The sequence below is a fragment of the Globicephala melas genome, chromosome 6 (genome assembly GCF_963455315.2).
Source record: "Globicephala melas chromosome 6, mGloMel1.2, whole genome shotgun sequence".
Classification (NCBI taxonomy): Eukaryota; Metazoa; Chordata; class Mammalia; order Artiodactyla; family Delphinidae; genus Globicephala; species Globicephala melas.
This window is the reverse complement of record NC_083319.1, coordinates 1,734,330-1,761,123: the sequence shown is the minus strand read 5'-3', so window position 1 is coordinate 1,761,123 and position 26,794 is coordinate 1,734,330. Positions and strand designations below refer to the sequence as shown.

The 26,794-nt window shown below is 60.1% G+C and overlaps 2 protein-coding genes across 5 annotated transcripts in view; both read right to left on the bottom strand.

Moving 5' to 3' along the window:
* The window catches only part of CARD9 (caspase recruitment domain family member 9), a 10,807-nt gene extending 9,724 nt beyond the window's left edge, over positions 1–1,083 (bottom strand). The window contains exon 1 of the mRNA XM_060300161.2: positions 971–1,083. The gene's annotated coding sequence lies outside the window, so the exon portion shown is untranslated. The remainder of the gene's footprint in view (positions 1–970) is intronic.
* On the bottom strand, positions 992–26,785 carry SNAPC4 (small nuclear RNA activating complex polypeptide 4). 4 transcript variants are annotated; one of them, XM_030838279.2, is made up of 23 exons: positions 26,701–26,785; positions 25,480–25,622; positions 24,508–24,554; positions 23,035–23,202; positions 22,783–22,908; positions 22,204–22,282; positions 21,675–21,756; positions 20,614–20,718; positions 20,454–20,526; positions 20,090–20,254; positions 16,958–17,105; positions 16,714–16,820; positions 16,506–16,600; positions 14,355–14,449; positions 10,016–10,095; positions 9,250–9,705; positions 7,806–8,049; positions 7,292–7,362; positions 6,648–6,752; positions 5,907–5,934; positions 3,354–4,972; positions 2,092–2,222; positions 992–1,216 (listed from the first exon to the last, which is right to left on the bottom strand). In XM_030838279.2, exons 2-22 carry the CDS (start codon positions 25,607–25,609, stop codon positions 2,100–2,102), a joined length of 4,146 nt encoding a protein of 1,381 aa, XP_030694139.1. In that variant the 5' UTR covers positions 25,610–25,622; positions 26,701–26,785; the 3' UTR covers positions 992–1,216; positions 2,092–2,099. The 4 variants fall into 4 exon arrangements, with proteins under 4 accessions (XP_030694139.1, XP_060156139.1, XP_060156141.1 ...); XM_060300156.1 differs by lacking the exon at positions 2,092–2,222; XM_060300158.1 differs by lacking the exons at positions 2,092–2,222; positions 26,701–26,785 and having other exon boundaries at positions 24,491–24,554; positions 25,480–25,581.
* Positions 26,786–26,794: the final 9 nt, after the last annotated feature.

Here is a 26,794-nt window from a genome sequence, read left to right as displayed (position 1 = left end):
GCGCACCCAGCAGGCAGAGGGCCGGTGCCGGGCCCTCCGTGACCCAGTGTTTCCTGTTTCATGACATGAGGCTAAGGAAGGAGTCTTCCTCATGGTGTGTTTATGAATTAAATAATAACAACGCTACGTTCTCTGACCACGTCAGAATCAAACAGAAATCGGTAACAGGAGGACATCGGGAAAATCACTAAGTGTCTGGGAATTAAATAACCATCATCTTAAATAACCCACAGCCCAGAGGAGATCACAAGGAAACCTGGGACTGGTGAGCCCAGTACCAGAGGCACAAAGTGAAACACACACACCCACGTGGCGAGTCAGCCTGCGGCTGTGTGACGTGACGTGGGGTGTCTGGGTGCGGGCAAAGGGGAGACAGGTGACCCCAAGTGACTGCTGTCTGGGGGGGCAGGACACACGCTGGGCACACTTGTCCCATTTCTCTGTGTTGGAAAATTTCCCTAATAAGGTGAAAGCAAAGGGGAGCAGCGTGCAGGAGCAAAGCTCCAGGAAAGCCAGTGTCTCGGAGGTGTAACCGAACCCCACACCCGAGCTCCTTTAGGCCTGAGGGACAGAGAGGCCGCGGGGATTCCGCCTCCTGCCAAAGAAACGCCTGCACAGAATCAAAAGGGCACTGGCCCGGGGCTGCCGGGGGGGCTGCGGGTACTCAGGCTGCCACTGGTTCTGGGGACCCGCCTGGGTCGGCCTGTGTGGTCTGGATGGCAGAAGTGGGCCCGCCCCATGCCTGCGGCGGCACCCGGGTGGGCGCTGGGCTGCCCTTCCGCTTGGAGCAGCCCCCAGCCTGAAGGCCAGAGCCACAAGTGTTTCTCGTGAGATGGGTAACGCTCTGTTTCTCCCCCTCCACAGGCCCCTAGAGGCCAAGCGTGCAGGGGCTCCGTGGACCCCAGGGCCCAGCTGGCGCACTCCCCACACACCCAGGGGTGGCCCAGTCCCTCTGCACACCGCCCAGTACCTCAGGACGAGACCACCAAAAGCGCGTGGCTTGCTTTTAATTAAAAAACAGGACATTTCTTCATTCCTCCCGATATCGTGGTTTGCACTCGGGGACCAGCCGAGCCCATCACGATGCGGCCGCTGTCGGCAGAGCCCTTCTGCCGCGGGCTGGGTGCCGGCCTCCCGGGGTGGGCAGGCTTGCTGGGTCCAGCACGAGCCCCACCTCCTGTCGGCAGCAGCAGTGGCTGTCCGGCCCTGGGAAGTCCTGGAACACAAGATCACGCTGATGGCAGGGGGCCCTGACCCCGGCGGGACCCCGCGGATGGGAACGCAGAGGGACAGCACTCTGCCTCGTGGGGCAGGGCGGGCTGGAGTGAGGCCTGGCTGCCCCCCTGCGGTCCGCGGAGCGGGCTGTGCGGAGGACTGGCCCTGGAGCCTGAGTGGGCTCTAAGCAGGCCCACCCCAGGCATCCCCTCTGCGGTCCCCCACCCACCCAGAGCTCCTGCTCCGGCTCTAGCCATCCAGCCCAGGACCCAGAACCTCCCACAGCGCAGCCCGCGCTGTGCTGAAGGACCCAGCTCCTGCCTCTGCAACAACCCCCCAACCCGGGTCTCGGCGTGTGAAAACCGACCATGCTGGGCCTATCTGGTGCCTGCTGTCTGGGCACTGGGGACCCCATGCTTGCCCTACGGGCTCACGTTCCGGGGGAGACAACAGACAGATACACGGATGGACCACGTCAGGCGTCAGGGAGGGGCAAGCGCCACGAGGACAGACGGGCACTGGGACAGCGATGCCACCTTAGGATGGTTGGGGAGGGCGTCTCTGAGGAGCTGACCACCGAGCAGAGACCCGGATAGAGAGGTGACAGCCTTGCAGACAGACGGGGAGAAGAGTCCCAAGCAGAGAGGACAGAAGTGCCAAGGCCCAAGGCACACGTGGGCCGGCAGGAGGGAAGCAGCAGAGGCTGGGGTGCGGAACCCAGTGGCAGAGGGGAGAGTGAGGGAGGGGAGGGTCTCCGAGACCCGGCCCGCAGTGGCCTGGTTATACCACACCCCACCCCGCGTGACAACAAGCTGAGATGAGCTCCTGAGGCCCCGTGTGCCCAGCGCAAAGCTGAGGGAGGGCCCGGTCCCTCACCCTGCCGCTCACTCCAGCCTCCTCCGCTTCCGGGCATGCCGGGCGTGCCGTGTCTGGAGCACGTCAAGCTCATCGGGACTGTCTGGGCAGGAGGGGGCAGAGGCCTGTCCGGGGTGTGGCGATCCCTGAAACTAAGTCCAGGCAGAGAAAAAGTGACTCTCCAGCCAGGATGGGCAGGGGAGGGGGTGGCAGCAAGGGACAGGTAGCTCCTTGGACTTGTCCCCGCCGAGATGGGACAGGAGGTGCTGCCTTCCTGGGGTCACACGTGGGCTCTGGCTTTCCACTGACCCCTCTCTCACTCGGGGGCTCCAATCCCCTCTGAGCAGCCCCCCTAGAGCCAGCCATCTATGCCACGGTTCCCCCAAACTGGGCTGGCCGGGCAGGGATGGAGGACCACGGAAGGCTGCACACACTGCAGGGGACAGCGAGCCTTTTGCCCTCAACACCTGTTTAGGGCCCAGCAGTGTTTTGCCTTTGCTTCAGTCCAGAAGCCCCCCCGGACTCCTAAGGCCGTGCTCCTGGGAAGGAGGGGGGCCGGGCCGGGCCGTGGGCAGGTGGGACTGGCACAGCTCAGCGACAACCCCGCCTCCCCGGCCCCGGCAACGCATAAGGGCGGCCCCAGGCTCGACCAGGCCAGCAGCGAGGCCACCCTGCGAGAAGGCGAGGGACTGCTTCTGGGGGGTCACCACCTGCTCGCCGGACACCACCTGCCAGGGACCTCAGGGCCCTCCCTGTCCTGAGGCGACCTGGCTCTCCTGCTCAGCCCAGGCAACAGGGACTAGGGGCTCCCTGGGTGCACGGGTCAGGGGACACCTTCACACGTGTGTGCGGCGGGTTTCTTGTCAGGTAACAGTTACAGTGGTTTTGCTTCCACAGCTTAGAGAACTCTGCACGTGGACGTGCTGGAGTCGGCAACTGGACGGACCCCCACAAAGTGCAGGCGCACAGACAGCCCCCCAGAGGTGTGCGTGTGTGAGCGTGTGCACGCGCGGGGGGCATGGAGACTCCTGTGGACGAGGCCTGGGTGGCGGGACCCCCATGCCGGCAGTGAGGTTCCTGCCGCCGGAATCCGCGTGTGTGGGGTGCACAGAGCGGCCTCTTCCTCCGCAGAAACCAGCCGCTGGCCCCCCTGCCGTGACCTTCCCCTGCTCCCACCCCCCGTGCTCCGGGCGGGGGCCGACACCCACAGGGGGTGAGGCGCACCGGGGGATGCGGACGGGCGTGGGGAAGGGGGCGAGGGCTCCACACCTGCAACCACCTACCTGAGCAGGCATGGTGGCCGCCTGCGCACCGCTGGCTGGGTCCCCCGGCTGCCCGGCCACAAGCTCTGGCTGACCCGGGCTGCTGTCATCACTGTCGCTCTCGGGGCTGGACCTCATGGCTACTGACAGGGTGGTGGGCACGCCGCGGGGGGACAGGGTGGCCAGGAGTGCGGGGAGGGCGAAGGCCGCCAGGAAGCGCACCCGCAGCAGCAGGTAGGCCGGGCTGTCCCGGAGCTGCTCGCGCACGCGCCCCAGCGAGGCCTGCAGGGCTCCAGCTGCCCCGCTGGGCACCAGGGAGGCGGCTCTGTGCTCCAAGGCCTTCTTGCGGAGCAGGAGGCCGGACAGTGTCCGCAGGCTGCACAGCGTGGGAGGCTGGTAGGACAGCCTGCTGCCCAGGGGGGGCACACGTACCCCCCGCTGCCCCCTCAGCCACTCCCGCACAGCTGCCTCGCCCTCCTGGGAGAGGAGGCGCAAGTCCAGGGCCCTCTTCTCAGGCCTGCGCCTGGGTGGGGGTGGCCCCTCCAGGCCCGAAGGCCTCCTGGGCTCCCCTGGCCCTGAGGTGGTCCCGGGGGGCTCCGCTTCAGAGCCGTCAGCCAGGGTACGTGTAGCCTGGGAGGACGTCCTGGGTACAGACGTCTCTCCAGGGGCGCATCCCCCAGGGCCATGGGCCATGTCCACCTCCGCAGGGCTCTGGGACGTGGGGTGCGCCGGAAGGGTCAAGAGCTCTGTCCCGGAGGCAGGGTCTGATTCTGTGTCCGTGTTGGTTGGGGGCTGCCAAGGGCGGCCCTGCCCAGGGAGCCTGGGGCCCTGGCCTGCCTGAGTCGCAGCTGGGGAGGGCAGCAGAGTCACCGATAGCCCTGGAGGCTCAGGAGTCCCTGCTGGCCTCGGAAGGCCCACCATCGCCTGCACAGGCACAGAGAGCAGCCCCTGGGCTGTGAGCACCCAGGTGACAGGCAGAGGGGTGCTGGCTGCCGTGTGTGTGCCCAAAGCTGGCGTCAGGCTGAGGGGCTGGACAGGCAGCCGAACCGGGCTGGGCGCTGCAGTCAGAAAGGGTGGTGCCTCGGGCACGCCCTGCTTCCGGGACGTGGCCGGGGCCTGAGACTGTCCGAGACTGCTTGGCCGGCAGCTCACAGGGACCTGGCCGGGGCCCAGACCTGGGACCCTGGAGGCAGCAGGGGCAGCCGGGGCCTTCGAGGCTCCTGTGGAGGCCGGAGCGAGGGCCAGGGCTTGCAGTGTCAGGGGTCTCTCCTCCGCGGCGGAGCCCCAACAGCCTAACACACTCGAAGCGGCCGCCACGGGGCCCCCAGGCCCAGACAGCACGGCACCGGAGACTGGGGGGCCTTGGGGGGCCAGCGGCTGGAAGACCACAGGAGAGGAGACCAGCAGCTGGGGCAGGAGGACCGCGCGGCCCTGGGCAGCCTTCCTGGCTCGGGCCTCCCGCAGCCGCTTCTCCCGAAGCAGCTCAGACACAGTTTTGGGCTTGGGCCGGGGTCCGGACGGAGCCGGCGGGGGTGCCTGCGGCGTGGACTCCGCGTGGCAGGCCTGCGGCCCTCCACTCCCCATGGGGCAGGTGCTCTTCTTCACAGCTCCTCGGGCCGGCACACTCTGGAGGAGGCAGCCTGCAGGGAGGACAGGACACTGACTGACGAGCTCCCGAGATAGGACGCGTCCCAGGGGAAGGGCCCTCACAGTGGGCAGCTGCTGGGCCTGGCATCTGGGCCGAGAGGGGCACATCAGCCTGGCCACTCGTCCCCAGACCTCCCCTCGCACGGCACCCCGAGCCCCCATGCTCCTGCCCCAACCAGGGTGGGCCCGGGAAGAAGGCCGGCCCACGACAGCCCTGTGCATCAGCCCTACATCTCAAACACCTTCCAAACAAGGACTGCTGGCTACACTGCCCTCCTCCCTGCACGTCACCTCTCAGGACCCCAGACCGTCGCCCGATTCTGCCGGTGGGGGCAGACTGATGGCCACAAGCAGGAGAGGCCCGCACCAGACGCTGCCCCACCAGCCAGGCCTCCTCCCTGAGGTGGCATTCAAACGGACCCACCACAGGACGCCCCTGGCGGCACAGAGGTTAAGGACCCGCCTGCCAACGCAGGGGACACGGGTTCGAGCCCTGGTCCGGGAAGATCCCCCGTGCCGCGGAGCGGCTAAGCCCATGCGCCACAACTACTGAGCCTGCGCTCTAGAGCCCACGAGCCACAACTACTGAGCCCACGAGCCACAACTACTGAGCCCACGAGCCACAACTACTGAGCCCACACGCCTAGAGCCCGTGCTCCGCAACAAGAGAAGCCACCGCGATGAGAAGCCCGTGCACCGCAAGGAAGAGCAGCCCCCGCTCACTGCAAGTAGAGAAAGCCCGCGCACAGCAACCGAGACCCAACACAGCCAAAAATAAATAATAAATTAATTGAAAAAAAAAAAACCAACAAAGAAACAAAAACGGACCCACCACGAGGCACTGAAATCCAAAACCTGTAAGAGGTCTGGCCCTTTCCCCACTGAACACAAACCACCCCGATAAAGGGAGAGGCAGATGGGCAGTACCTGGGGTGTTCTGGGCACTCGAGGGTACCTGGAGAAGAAACCAGAGTCAGCGCTTCAGGAAAGTTCCCAAGGGCCCAGACCCACTTCTCCACCCCCACCAAGACCACCATTAGCCTGTCGCCCCGCGCCCAACGTGACTGCACCCAAAGGCACCCTTGGGAGAGCTCATCTCGGCGGGGTCAGGGCTGTGTGGGCTTTGCAGGGAGAGGCAGGGGACCTGGCTGTCTAGGCAGGAGGGCACGGGGCTCCGTGGCCTGGATGGGCCACCACAGGACTGTATCTGGTCCTCCGACCAGCAGCATTATTTTGTCACTTCCTCCCGAGGTGGCCGGGCTCAGGGACACAGCCCCCAGCTGCAAGACTCAAGGATTTGGCCACCGGCAGCAGGCTGCCACCCCAGCGGGGCCAGTGCCCAGGGCAGCGGGCGCCCAGTGGCCCCCACGCTCCACCCAGGGGAGGTACGGCCAAGCGGGAGGAGCACACGCTGTGCAACCAGGCGGGCCTGAGTGCCAGCGCAGCCCCTGCAGCCCCTGAAGTCGCCTCAAAGCCCCTCCGGGCCCCAGACACCCCCGGGAGACGGGCAGACGCCTCCCAGGAGTGTCTCGGGCTGTCCCCGGCCTGTGGGGACCCGGAAATGCCTCTCTCCCCAGCTGGACAGGCGCCAGCTGTGCCGCTGGGACGGGAGGGAAGGGTGGCGGGAACCAGGGAAGCCCGTGCCTGGCCCTCACCCTCACTCCTTACCTGCAGGAGTGGCGAGTCCCGGGCACCAGCCCGGAGCAGGGCGGGCGGCCGGGCCTTCCTCTCCCGAACGACCTCCATGCAGCCAGCTGTGTCGATCTGGAACAACTGAGGGACGTGGACACACACCACCACGTGACAGGAGGCCTTCCTGCCCATCCTGAGGCCCCCCGCCCCCCTGCAGGGCCAAGGCCATGAGGGTGTCCGTGGAGGGACTCAGGCCAGCGCTGGCCGCAGCTGCTCTCGTGGAGCAGACCCAACGCCCCAGAGGCCTGGGCTGGGCCCGCACAGCCCCTTGAGGCTGTGGCCACGTGGCTCAGGCCCTAGCCAGGACTCGGGTTCTCCAGGCCGCCTCAGTGCCGCCACCTTCCTGCCCTGACCCAGCCCCTCGGGACGGCCAGGCCCCTCTTCCCCTCAGCGCCCAGCCCCTCCCACACAGGGTTTAGCTGGCGCGGCAGGGACGCCGCCCCGTGGCTGCCCCTGCCACGCTGAGTTGCGCGCTGAGAAGTGTGGGCCACGGAGGAGCCATTTTGAAGGATCCACCACTTTAAAAGGCTGGACTTTAAGTGAATCCACCACAAACTTCAAAACTCCGCCAAAAACGCAACGCACAGGAGAAAAGAAGGTGTGCGTCGGTGGCTTCTTACCTGAATGAAGAGGGTGAACACCGGGGTGCTGGCCAGGTGGGCGCCCTGCAGCTGCCTCCTGATGCCGTCAGCTGAAGGGGACAAGGGCACGTGTGCACAGGGGCCCAGAGAACCCACACCCCGCTGCCGCCGCGTCCAGCCAGGAAGAAGGGCGAGGACCTGCTGGCGGGCTGGCACGCACTCCTGAGCCCCGAGCGTCCCGCCCCCCAGACAACGTGACCCACACGCGGGCACCGACGCACTCAGAACCCCGGGGAAGATGCGCCCGCTTAGGCCTGAGTGTCTGCTCACTTCCTGAACCGGCCACCAGGTGCTAAGCAGAACGGGAAAGGCAAAACCGAACACCCCCCCGAGGTCGACACCGGGCGGACGGTACCCTCCCCCGACCCCCCTCCCCGGCAGGGCAGATGTGACCTCCATGTGCCTGCAGGTCCCCTCCAGCCCCCCTCCCCGACCGACTCTACCCCTGGGCCCCACGGGAGGCTCCCAAAGGGAAGGGGCCCCCGGGCAGTACCTCGACTGTGCGCCACGGCGGGCCTCCGGGGACTGCGTGGCAGGATGACCTTGCCCACCCATGGGCTCACGGCCGTCAGAAGCTGGTGCTCAAGGAGCCTCCTCTGCAGGGCGTGTCCCTGGCGCCGCTGCCCGGTCCTGTGCCACAGCGGCCGCACGCAGGGCCTGGCCCTGCCACTGCCACCACCGCCACCAGGGGTGGGCCCCGGGGCGGCGCTGCGCAGGTGCGGCTGCCTCAGCTCCTTCTGTGGGGAGAGAAAGGCCCCTGGGGCTCCTGGCCAGGCTCCGCTGCAGGGCGGCCACGCGCCTACCCTCACCGTCCTCCACTCTTGCTGGGTGCCGGAGCAGGGTACGGGTGGGAGACGAGACGGGTGGTGGGCACCGGGGTGGTCTTGGCGGCCTGGGGCACCGCACCTGGCACCAAGTGGCCACGTCGGGCTGAGCGCCTGCAGCGCTATCTCCAGGGGCCCCGAGTGGACGTCCCCACCCTGACACGCACGGCTCCCTGCCCAGACCCCAAAGCGTCCCGCACCCGCGCCCTGGGCCGCTGGGAAACACTCTTTGGAGTGTGGTGACCTCAGAGGAGGGCAGGGGGGTCCCTAAGGCCTGGCTCCAAGAAGCTGCCCAGCTCGGCCACACCCAGGACTAAGAGAGTCCCCGTTCCTCCGGGCAGCTCCCTGAGCTGATGACACGACGTGCCTGAGACAAACCCCGGGGCTTAAGGCCCTGCAGTCACAGACTCAAGGAGAGACGATCCCACGTGGCACGGGGGCCGTGGCGTCCACTGTCCCTGGTGTCAGAGAGTGGGCTTCCAACCGCGCCCAGCACAAAACAGCCGCCCCAACGTGGACGTCACCCAAACGTGGCCAGAGGTGTGTCTGGGCCCAGGACCTCAACACATCCACGGACACGCCCACGTGTGACCGGCTGAGTCAGACCGGAGCAGGCGGACAGTGGGACCCTCCACAGGGGCCTCCTTGGAAGCAGGGCGACCGAAGGAAGAGCTCCTCCTCGCTGAGCCCACCTCCTGCCCCACAGCTCGGGGCAGCACCCACCCTGTCCCTGCAGCTCTCCCACGGAGCTTGGAAAGCAAGCAAGCTGGGGGATTTCCAGGCGGTCCAGTGGTTAGGACTCAGCGCTTTCACTGCCGGGGCCCGGGTTCAATCCTTGGTTGGGGAACTAAGATCCCACAGCTGTGCGGTGTCGCCAAAAAAAAAAAAAGCAAGCAACAAGGTGGGGAGTGGAGGGCCGGCCCCAGGAGCAAGCTTCTGCCTGGGCAGCTCTCCGGAACGAGCGCCCGGGTCAGGAGTGCACACCGCAACGTGCAGGGAGGAGGCGTCTGCTCCCACACCCAGGGCACAGCTGCGCGAGCCCAGGCCAGCCCCATCCCTGAGCGCAGCCCCGCTGACCCCAAGCAGGAGAGCTCCCACCCGCCCATGGCCTACCTGGCGCGCAGGCCCCGTGGAGCTCGAGGGGCGAGCGTCCGTCGAGCACGGGCATCGGACGCCTCTCAGGCTGGTGCTCTGGGTCCCGGAGGCGGCCCGCGCCTGGCCTGCCGGCTCTGCTGGGGCTGAGGCCGTGGTGCAAGCTTCCCAGCGGCCACCCTGGGCCGGGTCGGAGCCCTCAGGAGGGCGGGGGCAAGCACCACAGGGTCCTGGCCAGCTCCCGGGCCCCCCTCCCCACAGCTCCCTGGCGCTCTGCCGGGCAGGAACCCACAGGTCCACGTCAGGCACCACATGCTGTGTTGGCAGCAGCTCCTGGCCACCCGTCAGGGCCCCCAGCGCTGCCTCTGGCTCTGAGTCCCCGCTGTCCCCACTGCTGGCGGTGCTGCTGTCCCCGCTGCTGGAGCTCCACCGCGCCTTGCGAGGGGGCCGCCGCCCCCGCCTGCGCCGCTGCTGCTTCTGTAGGGGGAGGGCTACTTAGAGGTCCCAGCCCCCCGGGGCTCAGCGACGGGGGACAGTGGGCAGGTGGGCCAGGCCTCTGGGGAGAGGCCTCGAGTAGGTGCGCCTCCAGGGGGCCAAGGGGGCCGGGCGTGCTGGGTGGAAGCGCCCTCCCGCTGCTCTGAGGACGGAGGCCGAGCTCCCTCTGCCCTCGGCCGCCTGGAAGGAGAGACGCCACGGCCGGAAACCAGAGGCCCCCATCCTCGCCCGCCAGCTGCCCTCCCCTCATCCTGCCTGCGGTGGCGCTAGCCCCCGGGGGCCGGGGCCTCACCCTGACCAGCATTTTCCACTTGCTCAGGCACTGGGAGCCCGTCCGATGGGGTAGCTCAGAGGCTATTCTTGCCCAGTGACCTACAAGAGCAGAAACAACACAGAAGTTACTTCTTACGAACAGGTTTGGACAACACAAGCTTAGCAGCTTGGAGAAGAGGGCTCCTCTCCGCCGTACGCTGGCGGCCCCTCTAGCGGACTCGCACTGTGTGCCGTCAGAACCCTCGTGCTGCTCCCACACCCGAGCAGCTCCGTGAGAAGACGGGTGTCTGACTCTCAACGGAATGCCAGCCCGAGGGGAGTTCTAGCAAACGCACAACCACGAGAAAAAAGTCACCCATGTTTACGTGAAACGGCCCTTGAATATCTGCTATTCCAGGCTTCTAAACCAGACGTTTCCAATTGTTTGGTGTTTTCTGCCAGACAGTGCTGGTGGGGCATTGCTTCTACGGGGCAGTCGGACTGCGTGGGACAGAACCCTCCAACCTGGCAATGCTACATCTAAGGATTTCCTCTAAGGAAATATTAACAAATATAAGCAAAGATTGAGCCACTGAACCCTCAGCTCGTTCCACCCCCGTAACAAAAAATGAGAAGCAATTTAAACGTCCATTAACAGAAAGTTGATAGAATAACCTGTGTACCATTATCCAAGGAAATATATCACGATTACTGAAAATAACACTAGGACGCAGAACGCGTACAGACGTAGAGAAATATTAATAACACATAACATAACGACACATCATAAAGCAAAAAATAGCTGCTCAATTAAAAGTGGAATGACTCAACTGAAATAAGCTGGCTCTTCCTAGGAAAGCCACCTGCACAGGGAAGTACCGGGCAAGTGCACGCCAGCAGACGGCGGCCACCTCTGGAGACAGGAAATGAGTTACGTTCCTTTCCTTCTTTTCATACACCTCTGCTTCTAAATTTCCTATAATGAACGTGAATTAGTTTGTAAAATGAAAAAACCACCACCACCTGCTGAGATGATGAAAAATGGGGCAGAACGGGAATTCCCTGCTGGTCCAGTGGTTAGGACTCTGCACTCTCACAGCGAGGTGCGGTCTTTGGTCGGGAAACTAATATCCCACAAGCTGCATGGCGTGGCCAAAATATTAAAAAAAACAGGGCAGAAGAGCTGATGACCAGGGATGAGAGCAAACCACAGGCCTCCAGTGGTATCTGCAAAACTCCATCATGAACTCAAAGCTGTGAGAAGCCCTCGGACAGCAAATGCATCAAGAACTCACCAGAGATGCCAAGACCACGGAGTAGGGAGACCCTGAGCTGACCTCCCGGGGACACACCAGAAGTACAACTACTCACAGAGTTAGCGCACGTGAGAATGGCCTGAAGGCTATCGAGATATTTTCCACAATCGAAGGCACAAAGAAGAAACCAAAACGAGACGGGGAAGAGGGGTAGAGACGCAGGGCAGTCAGGATGCACACCTCCGGGTCAGTAGCCCACAAATGGGAGGAACATCACCATCACAGAAGTCTTTCTCTAGGAGCGTAGGGTCTGAGCCCCACACTGGGCTCCCAATCCTGGGGGGTCCTGCACCAGGAAGACGAGCCCCTAGAATATTTGGGTTTGAAAGCCAGCAGGGTATACACTTGGGAGAGCCAGAGGGCTATGGGACACAGAGACTCAGCTCTTTTTTTTTTTTTTTTTTTGCGGTACATGGGCCTCTCACTGTTGTGGCCTCTCCCATTGCGGAGCACAGGCTCTGGACACGCAGGCTCAGTGGCCATGGCTCACGGGCCCAGCCGCTCTGCGATATGTGGGATCTTCCCGGACCGGGGCACGAACCCGTGTCCCCTGCGTCGGCAGGCGGACTCTCAACCACTGCGCCACCAGGGAAGCCCAAGAGACTCTGCTCTTAAAGGGTGCACTCAGAATCTTACGTGAGACAGCGGTTTGCAAGGAGCCTGGGTCAGACACGCTTGCCGATGGTGGAGAGCCTCCCAGAGACGCAGGAGGTAAATGGAGCTCCCCCTGGGGATGGAGACGCTGGTGGCAGCCATTTTGGGGAGCCAGGTCCACTGCAGTAACACCAGTGCTGGTGGGCGCCATTCTGGAATCCTCCCTCTAGCCTATTAGCTCTGGGGACATGGCCCCACCCGCCAGAAGCCCTGCTCCAAGCACCGCTCCCCCATCCTGGACGTGCAGCCAACCACACAGGAAGCCTACCCTGCCCTGCAGCAGGCCCACAGCCGTTGCACCAGGGCCGGCCCCGCTGACCAGCACCACAGTAGTTGACCCTGACACAACAGAAGGGCCCACAAAGCCCATGTAGGGGCACCCCTAGAACACAGAGCTCTGGTGACCAGAGAAGACTGCACTGCTGGGCCCACAGAATGTCTCCTACACACGGCCACTTCTCCAAGATCGGGAAACCTAACTGACCTAAACACAGAAACAGACAAGAGAGAATTAAGCAAAATGAAATTGACAGTAACCTAATAGTAGTAGGGGACTTTTAACATCCCACTCACATCAATGGACAGAAAAAAAAATCAGTAAGGAAGCACTGGCCTTAAATGACACGTGAGACCAGATGGAATTAATAGATATATACAGAACATGTCACCCCCAAACAGGATACACATTCTTTTCAAGTGCACATGGAACATTCTCCAGCATAGACCATATACTAGGCCACAAACAAGTCTCAATAAATTTACGAGTAAAATCATATCGAGCATCTTTGCTGACCACAATAGTATGAGACTAGAAATCAACTACAAGAGGGACTTCCCTGGTGGTCCAGTGGCTAAGACTCCATGCTCCCAATGCAGGGGGCTGGGGTTCCATCCCTGGGCAGGGAACTAGATCCCACATACACGTCGCGACTTAGAGCTCGCGTGCTGCAACTAAAGATTCCGCGTGCCGCAACTAAAAAAGATCCTGCAAGTCACAACTAAAAAGATCCTGCGTGCCGCAACTAAGACCCGGCACAGCCAAAGTAAATAAATAAATACTACAAAAAAAAAAAAAAAAAAGAAAGAAATCAACTACAAGAAAAAAACTTCAAAAACACAAACATGTGGAAGCTAAACGATCTGCCACTAAACAACCAATGGGTCACTGAAGAAATCAAAGAGGAAATAAATACCTGGAGACAAATGAAGACAGAAACACAAAGACCCATAACCTATGGGATGCAGCAAAAGCAGCCCTACGAGGGAAGTTTATGCCAATACAAGCCTATGTCAGGAAACAAGAAAAACCTCACGTACAAAATCTAACTTTACACCTAGAGGAACCAGAAAATGAAGAACAAAGCTCAAAGTTAGTAGAAGAAAGAAAATAATAAAGATTAGAGTGGAAATAAATGAAACAGAGATTAAAAAAATAACAGAAAACAGTCAATGAAAGTTAAGTGCTGGTTCTTTGAGAAGATAAACAAAATTGAGAAACCTTTAGCCAGACTCATCAAGAAAAAGAGAGGGCCCAAATCCATAAAGTCAGAAATGGAAAGGAAAAGTTACAACCGACACCATAGAAATATAAAGGATCATGTAAGATTATTACAAAAAATTATACACCAAAAAACTAGACAATCTAGAAGAAATGGATAAATGCCTAGAAAAGCACACTCACCTAAGAATGAGTCAGTAAAAACAGACAGTATGAATAGACTGATTACCAGTAATAAAATTGAATCAGTAAAAAAACAAAAAACAAAAAATAAAACTCTCAACAAACAAAAGTCCAGGACCAGATGGCTCCACAGGTGAATTCTCCAAAACATTTAAAGAGGAGCTAACACCCACATGTTCACAGCAGCACTATTTACAACAGCCAATACACGGAAGCAACCTAAGTGTCTATCGACAGATGAATGGACAGACAACAATAATGAAAATGTAGTGTCTATACACACAATGGAACACTGCTCGGCCATGAAAGGAAAAAACAGAAATCTTGCTATTGGCAACAACACGGATGGACCTAGAGGGTGTCAGGCCAAGTGGAATGAGTCAGAGGAAGTGTGACTGTACTTGCGCACGGGGTCTAACACACAAAACAGACAGACGCCAGGCCCGCAGATGCAGAGACCAAATGGGTGGTTGCCAGAGGGGAGGGGGGAGGGGTGAGGCCACGCAGGTGAAGGGGATTAGGAAGTAGACATCTCCAGGTACCAAATAAATAAGCCAGGGGGCGCTCCACACGGGAGAAGGAACATCGTCAATAACGTTATAACAACTTTGTACGGGGACAGATGATTACTAGACTTACTATCATCACTCCCTGACTCACGCAAATGTTAAAATCACTATGTAGTATGTGTGAAACTAAAAAAACCAAAACAAAAAATGAGAACTTACCGACACCATATTTTTCTATTAATTCAATTAACTTTTCCTCTTCTTTGGAATTCCATCGTCCCTTTTTCAAGCCAAAATGTAACCTTCTGAGATACCTGAAAGCAACATAAAAACAAAGGGACGTTTTAGAAGCCAAGATGGCCTCCTGCTGCCGCCCTGCCATCTGCAGTGGTTTCTAAGCTATGACACCCAGGGCACAGGCAACAGAAGAAAAATACAGGCAAACTGGACTGCAGCAAGATAAGAAACTTGTGTGCTTCAAAGGTCACCATCAAGAAAGCGAAAAGACAACCCACAGACTGGGACAGGGTATTTGCAAATCACAGATCTGCTAAGAAACTTCTATCTGGAATACATAAAGAACATTATAACTCCGTTTTTAACATGGGCAAAGGACAGAAATAGCTGTTTCTTCAGAGAAGATACACAAATGGCCAAACACAGGAGAGCCGCTCAACACCATCAGTCTTCAGGAAACGCAAACCAAAATCACAGGGAGATGCCGCTTCACTCCCACCAGGATGGCTCGAACCACAGGCAGTAAGTGTTAGTGAGTATGTAGAAGCCTGGGAGCCTCCTACACTGCCGGTGGGAACGGAAAAGGGCACAGCCACTTTGGAGAACAGTCACGCCTCGAAAGTTAAGCAGAATCACCATGTGACCTAGCAATTCCACTCGTAGGTGTAGCTGAGAGAAACGAGTACGTATGTCCACACAAACACTTGTACACAAGCGTTCATGTTTCCACGGTTCACCCATGCTGTAACACCTATCAGAATACCCCTCATTTCTAAGGCTGAATAGCATTCTAGTGTCCATACATTAGAAGCGCATTTCGTTTATCCGCTCATCTGCTGACGGACACTTGGGTTGTTTCCACCTTTCGGTTGCTGTGAAGAGTGCTGCCACGAACACGGGCGTACAAATTTCTGTTTGAGCCCCTGATTTCAATTCTTTTGGGTACTGGGCGGAATTGCTAGATAATGTGGTACTTCTCGGTCTATCTTTCTGAGGGATCTCCATACTGTTTTCCCAAGTGGCTGCACCATTTTATACGTTTTGTGATCCCACCACCAGTGCACAAGCGTTCTAACTTTTCCACATCCTCTCCAACACTTGTTATTTCCTATTATTTATAAACATTAGCCGTCCTTAGGTGTGTGTGGTGGTATCCTGCTGTGGTTTTGGCTTGTATTTCTATAATGACTAACCGTGTTGGCATTTTTTCATGTGCTTAATGGCCATTTGCAAGTCTTCTTTCGAGAAACGTCTATTCAAGTCCTTTGCCCTTTTTACTTTTTAAAAAATAAATAAATTTATTTATTTATTGGCTGCGTTGGGTCTTCGTTGCTGCGTGCAGGCTTTCTCTAGTTGCAGCGAGCGGGGGCTACTCTTTGTTGTGGTGTGTGGGCTTCTCACTGCGGTGGCTTCTCTTTGTTGCAGAGCATGAACTCTAGGCGCGTGGGCTTCAGCAGTTGCGGCTTGCGGGCTCTAGAGCGCAGGCTCAGTAGTTGTGGCGCACGGGCTTAGTCGCTCCGTGGCATGTGGGATCTTCCCAGACCAGGGCTCGAACCCGTGTCCCCTGCATTGGCAGGCGGATTCTTAACCACTGCACCACCAGGGAAGCCCCCTTTGCCCACTCTTGAACTGCTGTATTTTGGCAGGGAACAGTGTTTCTTTGTGGGGTGATCAAAACGTTCTAGAATTGACTGTGACGATGGCTGCACAGCTCAATAAACACAACGAAACCCACAGAACTGTACACTTTAAATGAATGGATTATATGTGAGTTACAAAATAAAGTGGTTGAAAAGAAAAAAAAAAAAAGCGAGCCGAGAAAAGGACGAAGCTGCAGCTGCCTGCCAGGAACCTGCCACCAGAGAGCTGGGAGAGGAATTCAGACCACGGGGCTCAGGGAACCTGCCAACCAGGGGGTCTCAAAGGATGTCCAGCTGAGCCTGCACACAAGCCTGGTCTCAAAAAGAAGCCGCCCTGCTTCCTGAGAAGGTGAGCCCTGGTACGCCTAGGCCCCAAGGCCACGGCCTCCCCCTCCGCCAGCAGATGACCCCGGGCCAGTCTCCCAGCCCGGCCCGCGGCCCACACAGAAGCAACCCAGCAAGGCCATCCCTTGCCCAGCGCTGTCCGACTCACCGATCTCGGCACTGGGCATCACTCCTACCTGGCACCTCTTCCCGGATTTTAAACCAACCCTGCTCCCCGTACTTGGCAACTGCCCGAAGCAGCTTCTGCAGAGAGAGGAGCGCACAAACGGTCCCTCTGCTGCCACAGTCACGACCTCCCCAGGCCCAGTTCAGTTTTAAACTCCAGGCTCCAGCTCCCCTGGGTCCTGCAAGCGTACCGCGTCTTCCTCTGGGGCCCAGAGACCCTTCTTCAGGCTGGGGTCCAGGCTCTTGGTCCAGCGGTAGATGAGCTGCATGGAGTCCCTCCCCTCCATGTAGTAGACGACTGGGGACAGAGGGGCTCTGTGGGTGCCACGCTTCCCGGCCGCCCGGGACGACATGACCCCCACTCCGCCCCGCCAGCTCGCGCAGCTGTGACTAGGGCATGGCCGGGGGCTGCGCCCTCCCGGGCGGGGGACTCACTCCTCCGGTAGGGGATGTGGCTGCCGACGCGCATCTCCTGCACAAGCTGGGTGAGCACGCGGTCCTCCTCCTCCGTCCACTCCCTGCGCTTCAGGGCCGGGCTGTGCTGCTGGTACTTCTGCAGGCACTGGAAGGCACTGCGGCAGGTCTGCCAGGGCCAAAGCACAGAGCGGGGCTGGGGGGGGGGGGTTACTGGCACTCGCCACGCACGGGGGATGCCCAACTGCGAGCCAGGCCCCTGGGGGACAGTGGAGAGTGCCCCCGACAGAAGGCTCGGGCCCACTAAAGAGGGTCCCCAACACTGGCGTATGAAAGCAAGTACGTCCACAAGCTGTCAGAGCTCCCCATTTATGTGACACCAAAACCATACTGTGAACTCAAATTCCCAACAGAGGCCTCAGGTCAGCCAAGTCTACGCGCGAAGGTATCCTGCAAGGCATGTGCCGGCACCGTGGCGCGGACCCTGGAGCCCGGAGGCGGTCTCTGCGACGCCTCCATCGGGGTGGCCGAGCGTCGCCCGTGCAGGGGGCTGGGGGTTGGGGTTCTGGACAGTCCCTGGTGTGGCATCTGCGTCCGGGACACCCTCGCAAGGAGAGCGCCAAGGCGATGGGCCCCGGCTTCCACCAGAGTTGCAGCTGAGCACACAGCCCCCAGTCCCCGCCGCGAACACTTTTGCCCAAATCTGCCCCCTCACTCGTCTCCTACGGGGAAGGGGTTTTCCAAGAGCCAATGAAGGCGGTGTGAACTGTCTTCTTTCCCAGAGCAAGCTCTCTGGTTACAGAGCACAGGGTGGGCAGCCTCCTGCAGTCTGTTTAGTTGAGGTGTGCAGGTGGTGAGGCCTTTGGAGGCGCGACACGAAAGGCACGACCCACTGGAGAAAGAACTCGTGAGCCGGACGTCATTAAAGTTGTAAACTTCTGCTCGACGAAAGACGATGTTGAGAGAATTAGAAGACAAGCCACAGACTGGGAGAAAATGTTTGCAAAAGACACATCTGACAAGGACTGATACCCAAAACACACAAGGCACTCTTAAAACTCAACAAGCAGAAAATGAACTACCTGAATGATAAATGGACCGACAGACACGTCACCAAAGACGATACACGGATGGCGAGCACCATGTCGTAAGTCACCAGGGAAGTGAAAATTAAGGTGAGGCCCCACTGCGCCCCTATCAGAATGGGCAAGACGTGGGCCCGACAACACCAGATGCTGGTGGGGGTGTGGAGCTGCAGGAACCCCTGTCCGTGGCTGGTGGGGACGCAGGTGGTGCAGCCACGTTGGAAGACAGCATGGCGGCTGCTTCCAAGCTAAACGTAATGATCCAGCAGTCGTGCTCCTTGGTATTTACCCAAAGGAGGTGAAAACCTCTGTCCACCCAGAAACCTGCACGTGGATGTTCACAGCAGTTGTATTCATAACTGACAAGGCCTGGAAGCACCCAAGATGCCCTTCAGCAGGCAAATGAAAAATAAACTCTGGTCCATCCAGACAACGGAATGTTATTCAGCGTGAACAAGAAATGCGCCACCGAGCCATGAAGAGACACAGAGGAATCTTAAATGCACGTCCATAAGTAAGAGAAGCCAATCTGAAAAGGCCACGTGCTGCATGATTACAAACACGTGACATTCTGGAAAAGGCAAAACTACTGAAACGGTAAACTGAACGGTGGTTGCCGGGGGGTGGGGGAGGAAGGGTGCACAGGTGGAGCACGGAGGACTCGTAGGGCAGTGAAACCCTCCTGTACTAGACGATAATGGTGGGTACGTGTCATTGTACTTCCGTTGAAACCCACAGAATGTGCAAACCCCAACGTAGACCATGGGGGATCACGACACGTCAACATAGATCTGTCCTTGGTAAAAAAACGTGCCACCTGGTGAGTGACGTTCCTGACAGGGGAGGCTGTGCACATGCGGAGGCAAAGTGCACGAAAGACCTCTGTACCGTCCTCCCCATTTTGCTGTGAACCTTAAGCAGCTCTAAAAAACGGTCTGGGGATTCCCTGGCGGTCCAGCAGTTAGGGCTCCACGCTTTCACTGCAGGGGGCACGGGTTCAATCCCTGGTCGGGGAACTAAGATCCCGCAAGCCGCACGGTGCGGCCAAGATACACAAAAAAGTCTTAAAAAAGAAAAACACTAAGGAACTAAAGACATCAAGGGAATCCTCTGGCAGTCCAGTGGTTAGGACTCAGCACGTAGAATGATTCTTCTAAAGCCTGACTTACCAAGCAAATAAAAGCTAGTGTACCAAGTCGCACAGCAGCTAAACGTATACAGCAAAGCTGTGAGCAACACGAGGACAAATCGACTTTTTAACAGTTATGTCAGGCTTCATCCGAGTTCCGTCAATACAATTCTTCCAGAGAGCAAAATTCAATAATATAATAAGCTCCATTTAATAGGCTTATACGGGAACCCAGACTCTCAGGGCAGAGGGCACGCTTTTGTTTCTGAGTGGCTTTGGTCTGCTGCAACCACGTGCTTGGCCACAAAAGTGAGAAATTTAAAAAATGGAGATGTTTACCGACTGCATTCTCAGGTCATAAAATTCAAACTAAAGAATAACAAAAGGGATTCCAACACACCTCAGTATTTAAAAATGAAAAAACACATTCCTACGTAAGCTAAGATCCAAAGAGGGCATGAAAACTGAAATCACAGCCACTCCAAATCCGATTCAAGGAGACACTCCACACCAAGCTGTTCTCAGAAAAGCAGGCCTGAAATGCCTCCATTGCTAAAGACAGAGGGGAGAGAGCTCGGTTCTCGCCTTAGGAGAGGAGAAAGATAACAGAACCCACAAGAAACCAGGAAAAGGTTCTTCTCAAACACCAAAACAACTAGAGAGAGACAGGCGGGAACTCGGGGAGGGAAAGCATTTGGACGGAGCTCAAAGGCTGGTCTGGGATGTGGGTGGAAGGCACGTGAGCTCTCAGAGAAGCAGCGGGGTCTGAGGAGCCTCCAAACTCCGCCTGGGGACGCGTGGAGGGGGCACCCTCCCCCAGGGCCACACCCTCGAAAGCGTCAGGAGGGAAACCTCCGACAGCTCCAGGGGACAACCCTGGCCGCGGCGCGACGTGCAGCCCGAGGAGCCCCGCCCCCGCCCGGGCCCTCCAGCCCTCACCCCCAGCTCGTCGGCGATCTTCTGCCAGTGCAGGTGGCCGTGCGCGGCCGCGATGGCCTGCAGCTGGCCCAGTTCGCGCGCGCTCCACTCCTGCTTGTTGATGGCCGGGTGCTCGAGGTTCTGCCAGAAGCTGCGAATCTCCTGTGCGCTGCGGCTGCCCTCGAACTGTAGACGGAGGGGCCTGTGTGCAGGGCTCGGGGGGCTGAGACGCGCCAGCAGGGAGAGCCCCGGAAACCACCCCACGCTGTGGACGCGCACCTGACCGGAGAGGGTCACGGCAGGTCTGGCGGCCACGCTGGTCTCGGCCTCGCTGCCCGGTGCCGACCCCCACCCCAGCTCCCGGGACGGAGCCGCCCCAACTCACGTTGACGTTGGAGATCTTCTCCCAGTCGTGGTCGTCCAGCCTGTTCCCCAGCAGGGACTCCTCGGGCAGCTGACTGGAGGAAGGGGCCAGGGCACGGGGTCACGTCGGGCTGCCCTCGGCTCGCCCCGCATGACACCCTCCCCGGCAGGACCCCACTCACTTGATGTCCCGCACCTCCTTCTCAGCCTCCCTGGCCTGCTTCTCCAGGATCTGCCTCTCCGCCTCGCTCGTGCTGCTGCTCTGTTTCTGCTGCAAATACTCGAGCCTGAGGAGCAGGAAGAGGCAACAAGGTTACCGACGGTGCTGCTGTGCCCCGCGGGGGCACGTGGGGGTCTCTGGGGCTAGCTCGGCCTTTCCACACATCCGGGACACACCCCGAAGAGCTGGTCACCCCATACCACACCACGCGGCACGGCGACGGGCAGCACAGACTCGGCGCGGGGTCCAAAGGCGAACCCCGCTGAAGCAGATGAGCTGCGCACTCTCTGTAAGCTGCCCTGGGCCTCGCGCCCGCAAAGAAAGCAGCGGCCCTCCCTCTGGGAGTCACGACGGTCACGCTGGCGGCCAATGTGGCGATGCTGATGTGGGTGACACAACACTACCGGCGCCCCACGTCCCAGAGCTTGTGTCCTAGCTCCCAGCCCTGCGCCCCGCACACAGCGAGGCCCTCCAGACATCCTGACCCTCACGCCCAGCACCGAGGCCGGAGCTGCAGTTACCACTACAGGAAATAACCGTTTGCGGAACAGGCCGAGCAGAAAACCCAGCTCTACTACAGCCCGAGGAGCGACCCAACTGTCACCACAACTGATCCTGACCCACGCGTCAAGCCGCGAGGCAGTGGGCAGCCCCTGGGACCCCTGGCCCGACCCTAGGTGCTGTGACGTGGTCACGAGACACCACGCTAGCAGCACACGTGGATGCATGTCTTGCAAATGGTCCTCACTTCCAGGGATGGAAACTGAGGCCCAGGCCAGAGAGAGCACCCAGGTCACATGACTTACATGGCCACCAGGCCTGCCCCACCCTCACGTGCCACCCTAGACGTCCGGCTGCCCTACATGGGAGAAAGTTCAGGAGCAGTGCCACTCCCGCTGCAGCGGAGCGACCCCAGCAGAGCAAGGGGCACGGCTAACGGGGCCTCTGGCCATCGTGAGCTGCCAGCCTGGACCGGCCCCGCCCGGGGGCAGGCGGCTTCCCATCCCCCGCGTTCAGACTTACTTGAGTAACTTGGGCTGGAGCAGACGCTGCAGGCGGTCGCTCACCACCGACTTTCTGAGCAGGGCCTTTTCCCAGGTCTTCCCTGAGAAAAAAGGAGAAGGATGTGGTTGTGCCGTCCCCAGGACGCGTGTGCCTCGGTCAGACCCCCTCAGCGACCCTTGTGCCCCGTGCAGGCCCGCGGAGAGTAAGCGAAGGTGCTGGCGGGCGCCCCGGGACTCTCCCCAGCGTGCACCCCCCCAACCCCACTCCTGGGCAGGGCCCCCCGGGGCTGTGAGCTCAGGAACGTGGCGGGAGTGACCAGAGACCGAGCCCAGGGTGGGGGGCTGGGCCTGCCCCTCACGACAGTGTCACCGCAAGGACCCCACCCGGCACGGGAAGAGCAGGGCTTCGAGTGACCAGGCCCAGGGGTCAAGGCCCCGAGGAGCCTGGCGGCCCACGCCTGTGTGGAGGCCTGGGAACAGGCAGGGCGGGGTGAAGGCCCCTCGAGCCCAAGCCGGGCAGGTGCTGAGGTTTGGGCCTGGGCTCTCACACTTGGTCACCAGGAGCTCCTCGAAAGCCTTGATGCCCTGGGCGGCCCTCTCCCGCGTGTCTTCGTTGGCAGGAGGCCCCTGTCGGAGAGTGTCCTGTTATGATGTGGATGGAACTCGGGACTCGGGACCCCGTCCCCCAGCTTCTCGAGCAGCCCGGCCGCGTGTGAGGCCAGGCTCCGGACGCCTGGCCCTAGAGCGCTGCCTTAGAACGGCTGTGGACGCCACCTGGCGGCACACGGCGAGCTCAGTGACTCCACGAGTGCTGACGAGGGGGGCGGGACTGCCATCAACCACGGGGACACCTCTGCTGCTAGGACTCCACACTCCTGCCCACGCGCCACATCTCCAGGAAACGCCCCAGGGGCTTCTCTGTGCAGCGAGGTCAGCTGCCACCTTCCAGGGGAGGAGACCTGGACCTTCACCCCTGAACCCGGCAGTTTTAATTTAGGGAGGCTGGGGAACACTCTCCCGAAGAATCCAGGGGAAGTCACAACGCCCACCGAGGCCGTGGGGACGAGAGCCCCTTCCCACAGAGCCTGCCCACCCTCCCTGACGAGGGCAGAGCCTGCACCACTCACCACTCCGGTGACCTTGTCCTTGAAGTAGGGCTTCATGAAGTGCCCCATATACAGACTTGAGGGCAGGGTCTTGCTGTCCTTCACCCTGGAGCCCTTGCACCCCACCAGTTCCCACATGACTTCCTCCTGTGGCAGACACAAGGGGCCACCTGTGGGCCAGGCAGCAGTGCCTCCCCTGGAGAGGAGGGGACCCAGAGCCCTGGTCCCGGGAGGCCCGGCTGCAGGGCTTCTTGGGGCCTGACCCCGTCCTACCTGCTGCTCCCGGTTCTGGGCCAGCAGCAGGCTGACCTCCGCCAGCTTCTCCCGGATGACCTCCTGGTAGACCATGTTCAGCTGCAGGCAGGTCTCTGGGTCTTCAGGGAGTGCCTTCTCCCTGGGGTCATCCTCATCATTGCTGGCCTCCCCCCACCTTTCTCCTTCCTGGCGACAAGCGGAAAACTGCAGGTAAGGGAACACTCCCGCACCCTCCGGGCCCCAGTGGAGCTACATTCTGGCCGCTGGGCTGGTGTGAGACCACCCTGACAGAGGACCACACAGCGCACATACACGTTTCCTAGTTTTAAGACAGTTCAATTTATGTGTAATTTCTGGGCTTCCCTGGCAGCACAGTGGATAAGAACCTGCCAACTCAAGGGACGAGTGTTCGATCCCTGGTCCGGGAAGATCCCACATGCCACAGAGCAACGAAGCCCGTACGCCACAACTAGTGAGCCTGTGCTCTAGAGCGTGCAAGCCACAACTACTGAGCCTGTGTGCCACAACTACTGAAGCCCACACACCTAGAGCCTGTACTCTGCAACAAGAGCAGCCACCGCAACGAGAAGCCCGCACACCGCAACGAAGAGTAGCCCCCGCTCGCCACAACTAGAGAAAGCTCGTGCACGGCAACAAAGACCCAACGCAGCCAAAAATAAATTAAAAAAATTAAAATTAAAGAAAAAAAAAAGTACTATCTAAGAATAAGTTTCAGGTGGCGAAGTGTAACGAAATAAGCAGTTTTCATTTCCTACAATAAAAACTCTGCAAAACTTGGACTTTGTAAGAGGCTCGCTGGCAGCCGCGGTGAGCAGGAACAGGGGCCGCTGCAGCGTTGTAAGACTAAAAACAGAGCCAGCCCCAATGTCTATCTCGAGGCGACGAGTCTCAAAAGCATGGAACTACCGTAAATCCACATCAGAAGGACCACCCAGCTACTAAAAACGGAAGCAATTCTGTTTCTATTGACTTGATGAAAATAACAAAAAGCCAACTGTAAAAACTTTCCGAACTAAAATTACAACATAAGCAAAAGACAGTTAAAGACCGGCACCACCTTTGTGCTTTACTTGCCAGGCGCTGTTCTAGGCCTGGTACGTGTGCACTGACTGGTGCTGTGAGTGCCCCCATGGCACAGACTGGGAAATTGAGGCAGAGAGGTGAATACGGGGCAGGACCCAGGCAGCCCGCTCAGCCTCCCGCGTGTCCGGTCACATCCCCTGACGTCAGTGGAGCCAACAGGAGCTCAGAGGATGCAAGAGGTGTGAACGCCCGGCTGTTAAGAGCGGTCTATCCAGGGGCAACCTTACTTCCGATGATACTTCGGGGTGTTTCCTCTTTACTAACAAACACGTGTTACCTTAAAGATGCAGAAAAACCAAGACGAGTTCAGGACACCCCCCTCCCCGGACCCCCTGGCAGGGTGGTGTGCCTGCCTCAGCGGCACAGTCACCTCAGGCCAGAAGTTACCAAGGGCAGTGGGCCAGCAGCATCCGAGTCCTCGTCGGGCAGCGAATCTGCAGGAGCGCAAGCACACGTGTCAGTTAACTACGACGGAGACGGCGGCTGGTGATGGGACGCCACAGGCGCCGAGGAGACCGACGGCCAGCACAGCACGCGGCGCATCTCCCAGGCAGACAAGAGAGGAGCAGAGGCCGGGAGGTCCGGAGGGTGGGACCTGTGCTGCGTGGACCTGCCCCTCCCCGCCCGTGCCCAGTGGCCGAGCACTGCCCATCGACTGTGTGAAGCGGGCACTAGGCCTAGGGCAGGGTCAGCCAGAGAGAGACGACGCCGGCCCAACGCGGAGCGCCGCCGGGTGCGCAGGGACCATGACGGCGGGGACAACCAGGGCAGGCTTCACAGGAGACAGCTCTGCCCTGGGGGAAGTGAAGCCACTCAGAGGAGGGGACAGGACAGGCACAGAGGCCCCGATGTCAAGTGAGGGAAGGCCCTGGTGTAGCTGGGAACCGTGAGAGACTCGGTTTCAGAGCTGCAGCTGGGCCTGAGCGGGCTGAGCAGGCTGGGGCCCTGGACGGCTCAGCCACTGCAGGCAGGCCTCCAGCCAGAGCTGCGGGGAGGGACACTCAGGGCCCAGGAAAGCACGCGGAGTGGACAGAACAAGAGCCCTGGCAGCAGGGTCCTCGGACAGAGGGCAGCTGCCTGAGCCCAGAGAAGAGATCCATGGGGTCTCAGCGGTGGTGACTGTTCAAGAACGGGGGCGAGCTCAGCCCTGGAACCTTCCGACTGCTGAGGAGGGCAACACGGCCCCTCTTCCCAGGACAGCCGGCTGCACCACGGGGCAGGGTGCTCGCACACAGCCAGCGGGGCCAGGGGCTGACGAGGGAGGGGTGGTAACACACCGTCCAGCAGCACAGCACACTGCGGCCGACCGGAGCCCGAGGGCAGACACAGCCGCTCTGACCTAGGAGCGTAGACACTGACCTGCATCAGAATCCGAGTCGAGACTTGACTCTGAGATGTCCACGTTGATACTCGAGGAGCCGGGATCCAGAATCCTTTCCAACTCCCTGATCTCCTGCGATATTCTGACTCTTTCAGCATCTATATCCATGACGTCTGCCCGCCTGCAAAATACGCTATGTTATACACCAAGGGGGTGCAGAGATCCCACCGGCTCTCAGACGCACAGCCCTGCAGGGGATTGACCAAAGCAGGCACCGGGCGAGAGGCTGGGCCCGGGGAGCCCTGGGACCGACCTGACACCCACCTGTGCCCCGTGAACTCCCGCTTTTGCCCTGTCCGCCGCCCTGAGGCTGCGACCAGCACAGTGGGGGAGAGTGATGGACACCAAAACAGTCCAACTGCCACGAAGCCATGAGTGAGCTGGCCACCCAGTGCGTTAAAAGGAGGGCGTGGCGGCAAAGTCACTAGAGGACAAGAATGAGGCCCATGGACCCTAGGTGCAGCCACTTGCCCGCGGCACAGACCTGGACACACAGGGTATTGGGCAAGCGAGCACTGAAATACACGCTGACCAGGTGGCAGGGCTCAAAGCCCTGGGAGGAAGCCCCCTGGGCCTGCTGTAGCCCCAGCATCTAGCACAGCACCTGGCCTTCGGGGCTGTCTGACACTGAACAAACCCTTGCTAAGAAACAGGGACCTCTTTTCTTAGGAACAAGGATGTGGAAAGTCTAAAAAGGGGTCGAAGGTGGGAGAATAAGTGGGCGGCAGGGGAAACGCCAGGGGAACAGAAGCACAGACCCAGGAGCCCAAACCACTCAGAAGCAGCCTCCTCCCGCCCGTGCAAGCCCTCTCCCCGCTGCAGGCGACGGGGGCCTCCACTGCGACAAACAGGGCCGCCGCCAACCAGAGCGTCCCCAGCTCGCGCAGCAGCACAAAGCTGAAATGCAGTGTTTATAACCCAGATCGGCTTGAAGCCAGCCGGTCTGCAGAACCGACAGCAGCTCCGGGTGGGCGCGGGGCCACTACCTCCTCGGGCAGCGGGAAGGAGGCCTCCAGGACGGCGGCGCGGTCCCGGCCCAGGGGTCCCCGCGCGTCGGGGCGCCCCGCACGCTCTGACCCCGACGGCGCCCGCTGGGCCCCGGCGATGATAAGCCCCGCGGCGGACCCCGCCGCCTCCCGCCGCTCCTCACCAGCCACCCCCCGGCCCTCGCCCCCCGGCCCTCCCCCGTCGCTCCTCACCTGATCGCAAAGCTGGCGCCCGGCCTCCGCAAACCTCGCTTCTAGCAGCAGCGCTTAGACTGAGCCGCACACCGGAAGTCCCGCCTCCAAGGCC

What these genes read in the sequence shown, in the direction of transcription:
- SNAPC4 (XM_060300156.1), bottom strand. Translation starts at nt 25,609, where the DNA reads ATGGATATAGATGCTGAAAGAGTCAGAATATCGCAGGAGATCAGGGAG. An exon ending in AATAGAAAAATATGGTGTCG is followed by an intron (nt 10,096 to 14,354) that starts GTAAGTTCTCAT and finishes CTGCTCTTGTAG; the next exon opens with GTCACTGGGCAAGAATAGCC. An exon ending in CGGCCACCATGCCTGCTCAG is followed by an intron (nt 1,217 to 3,353) that starts GTAGGTGGTTGC and finishes CTTGTGTTCCAG; the next exon opens with GACTTCCCAGGGCCGGACAG.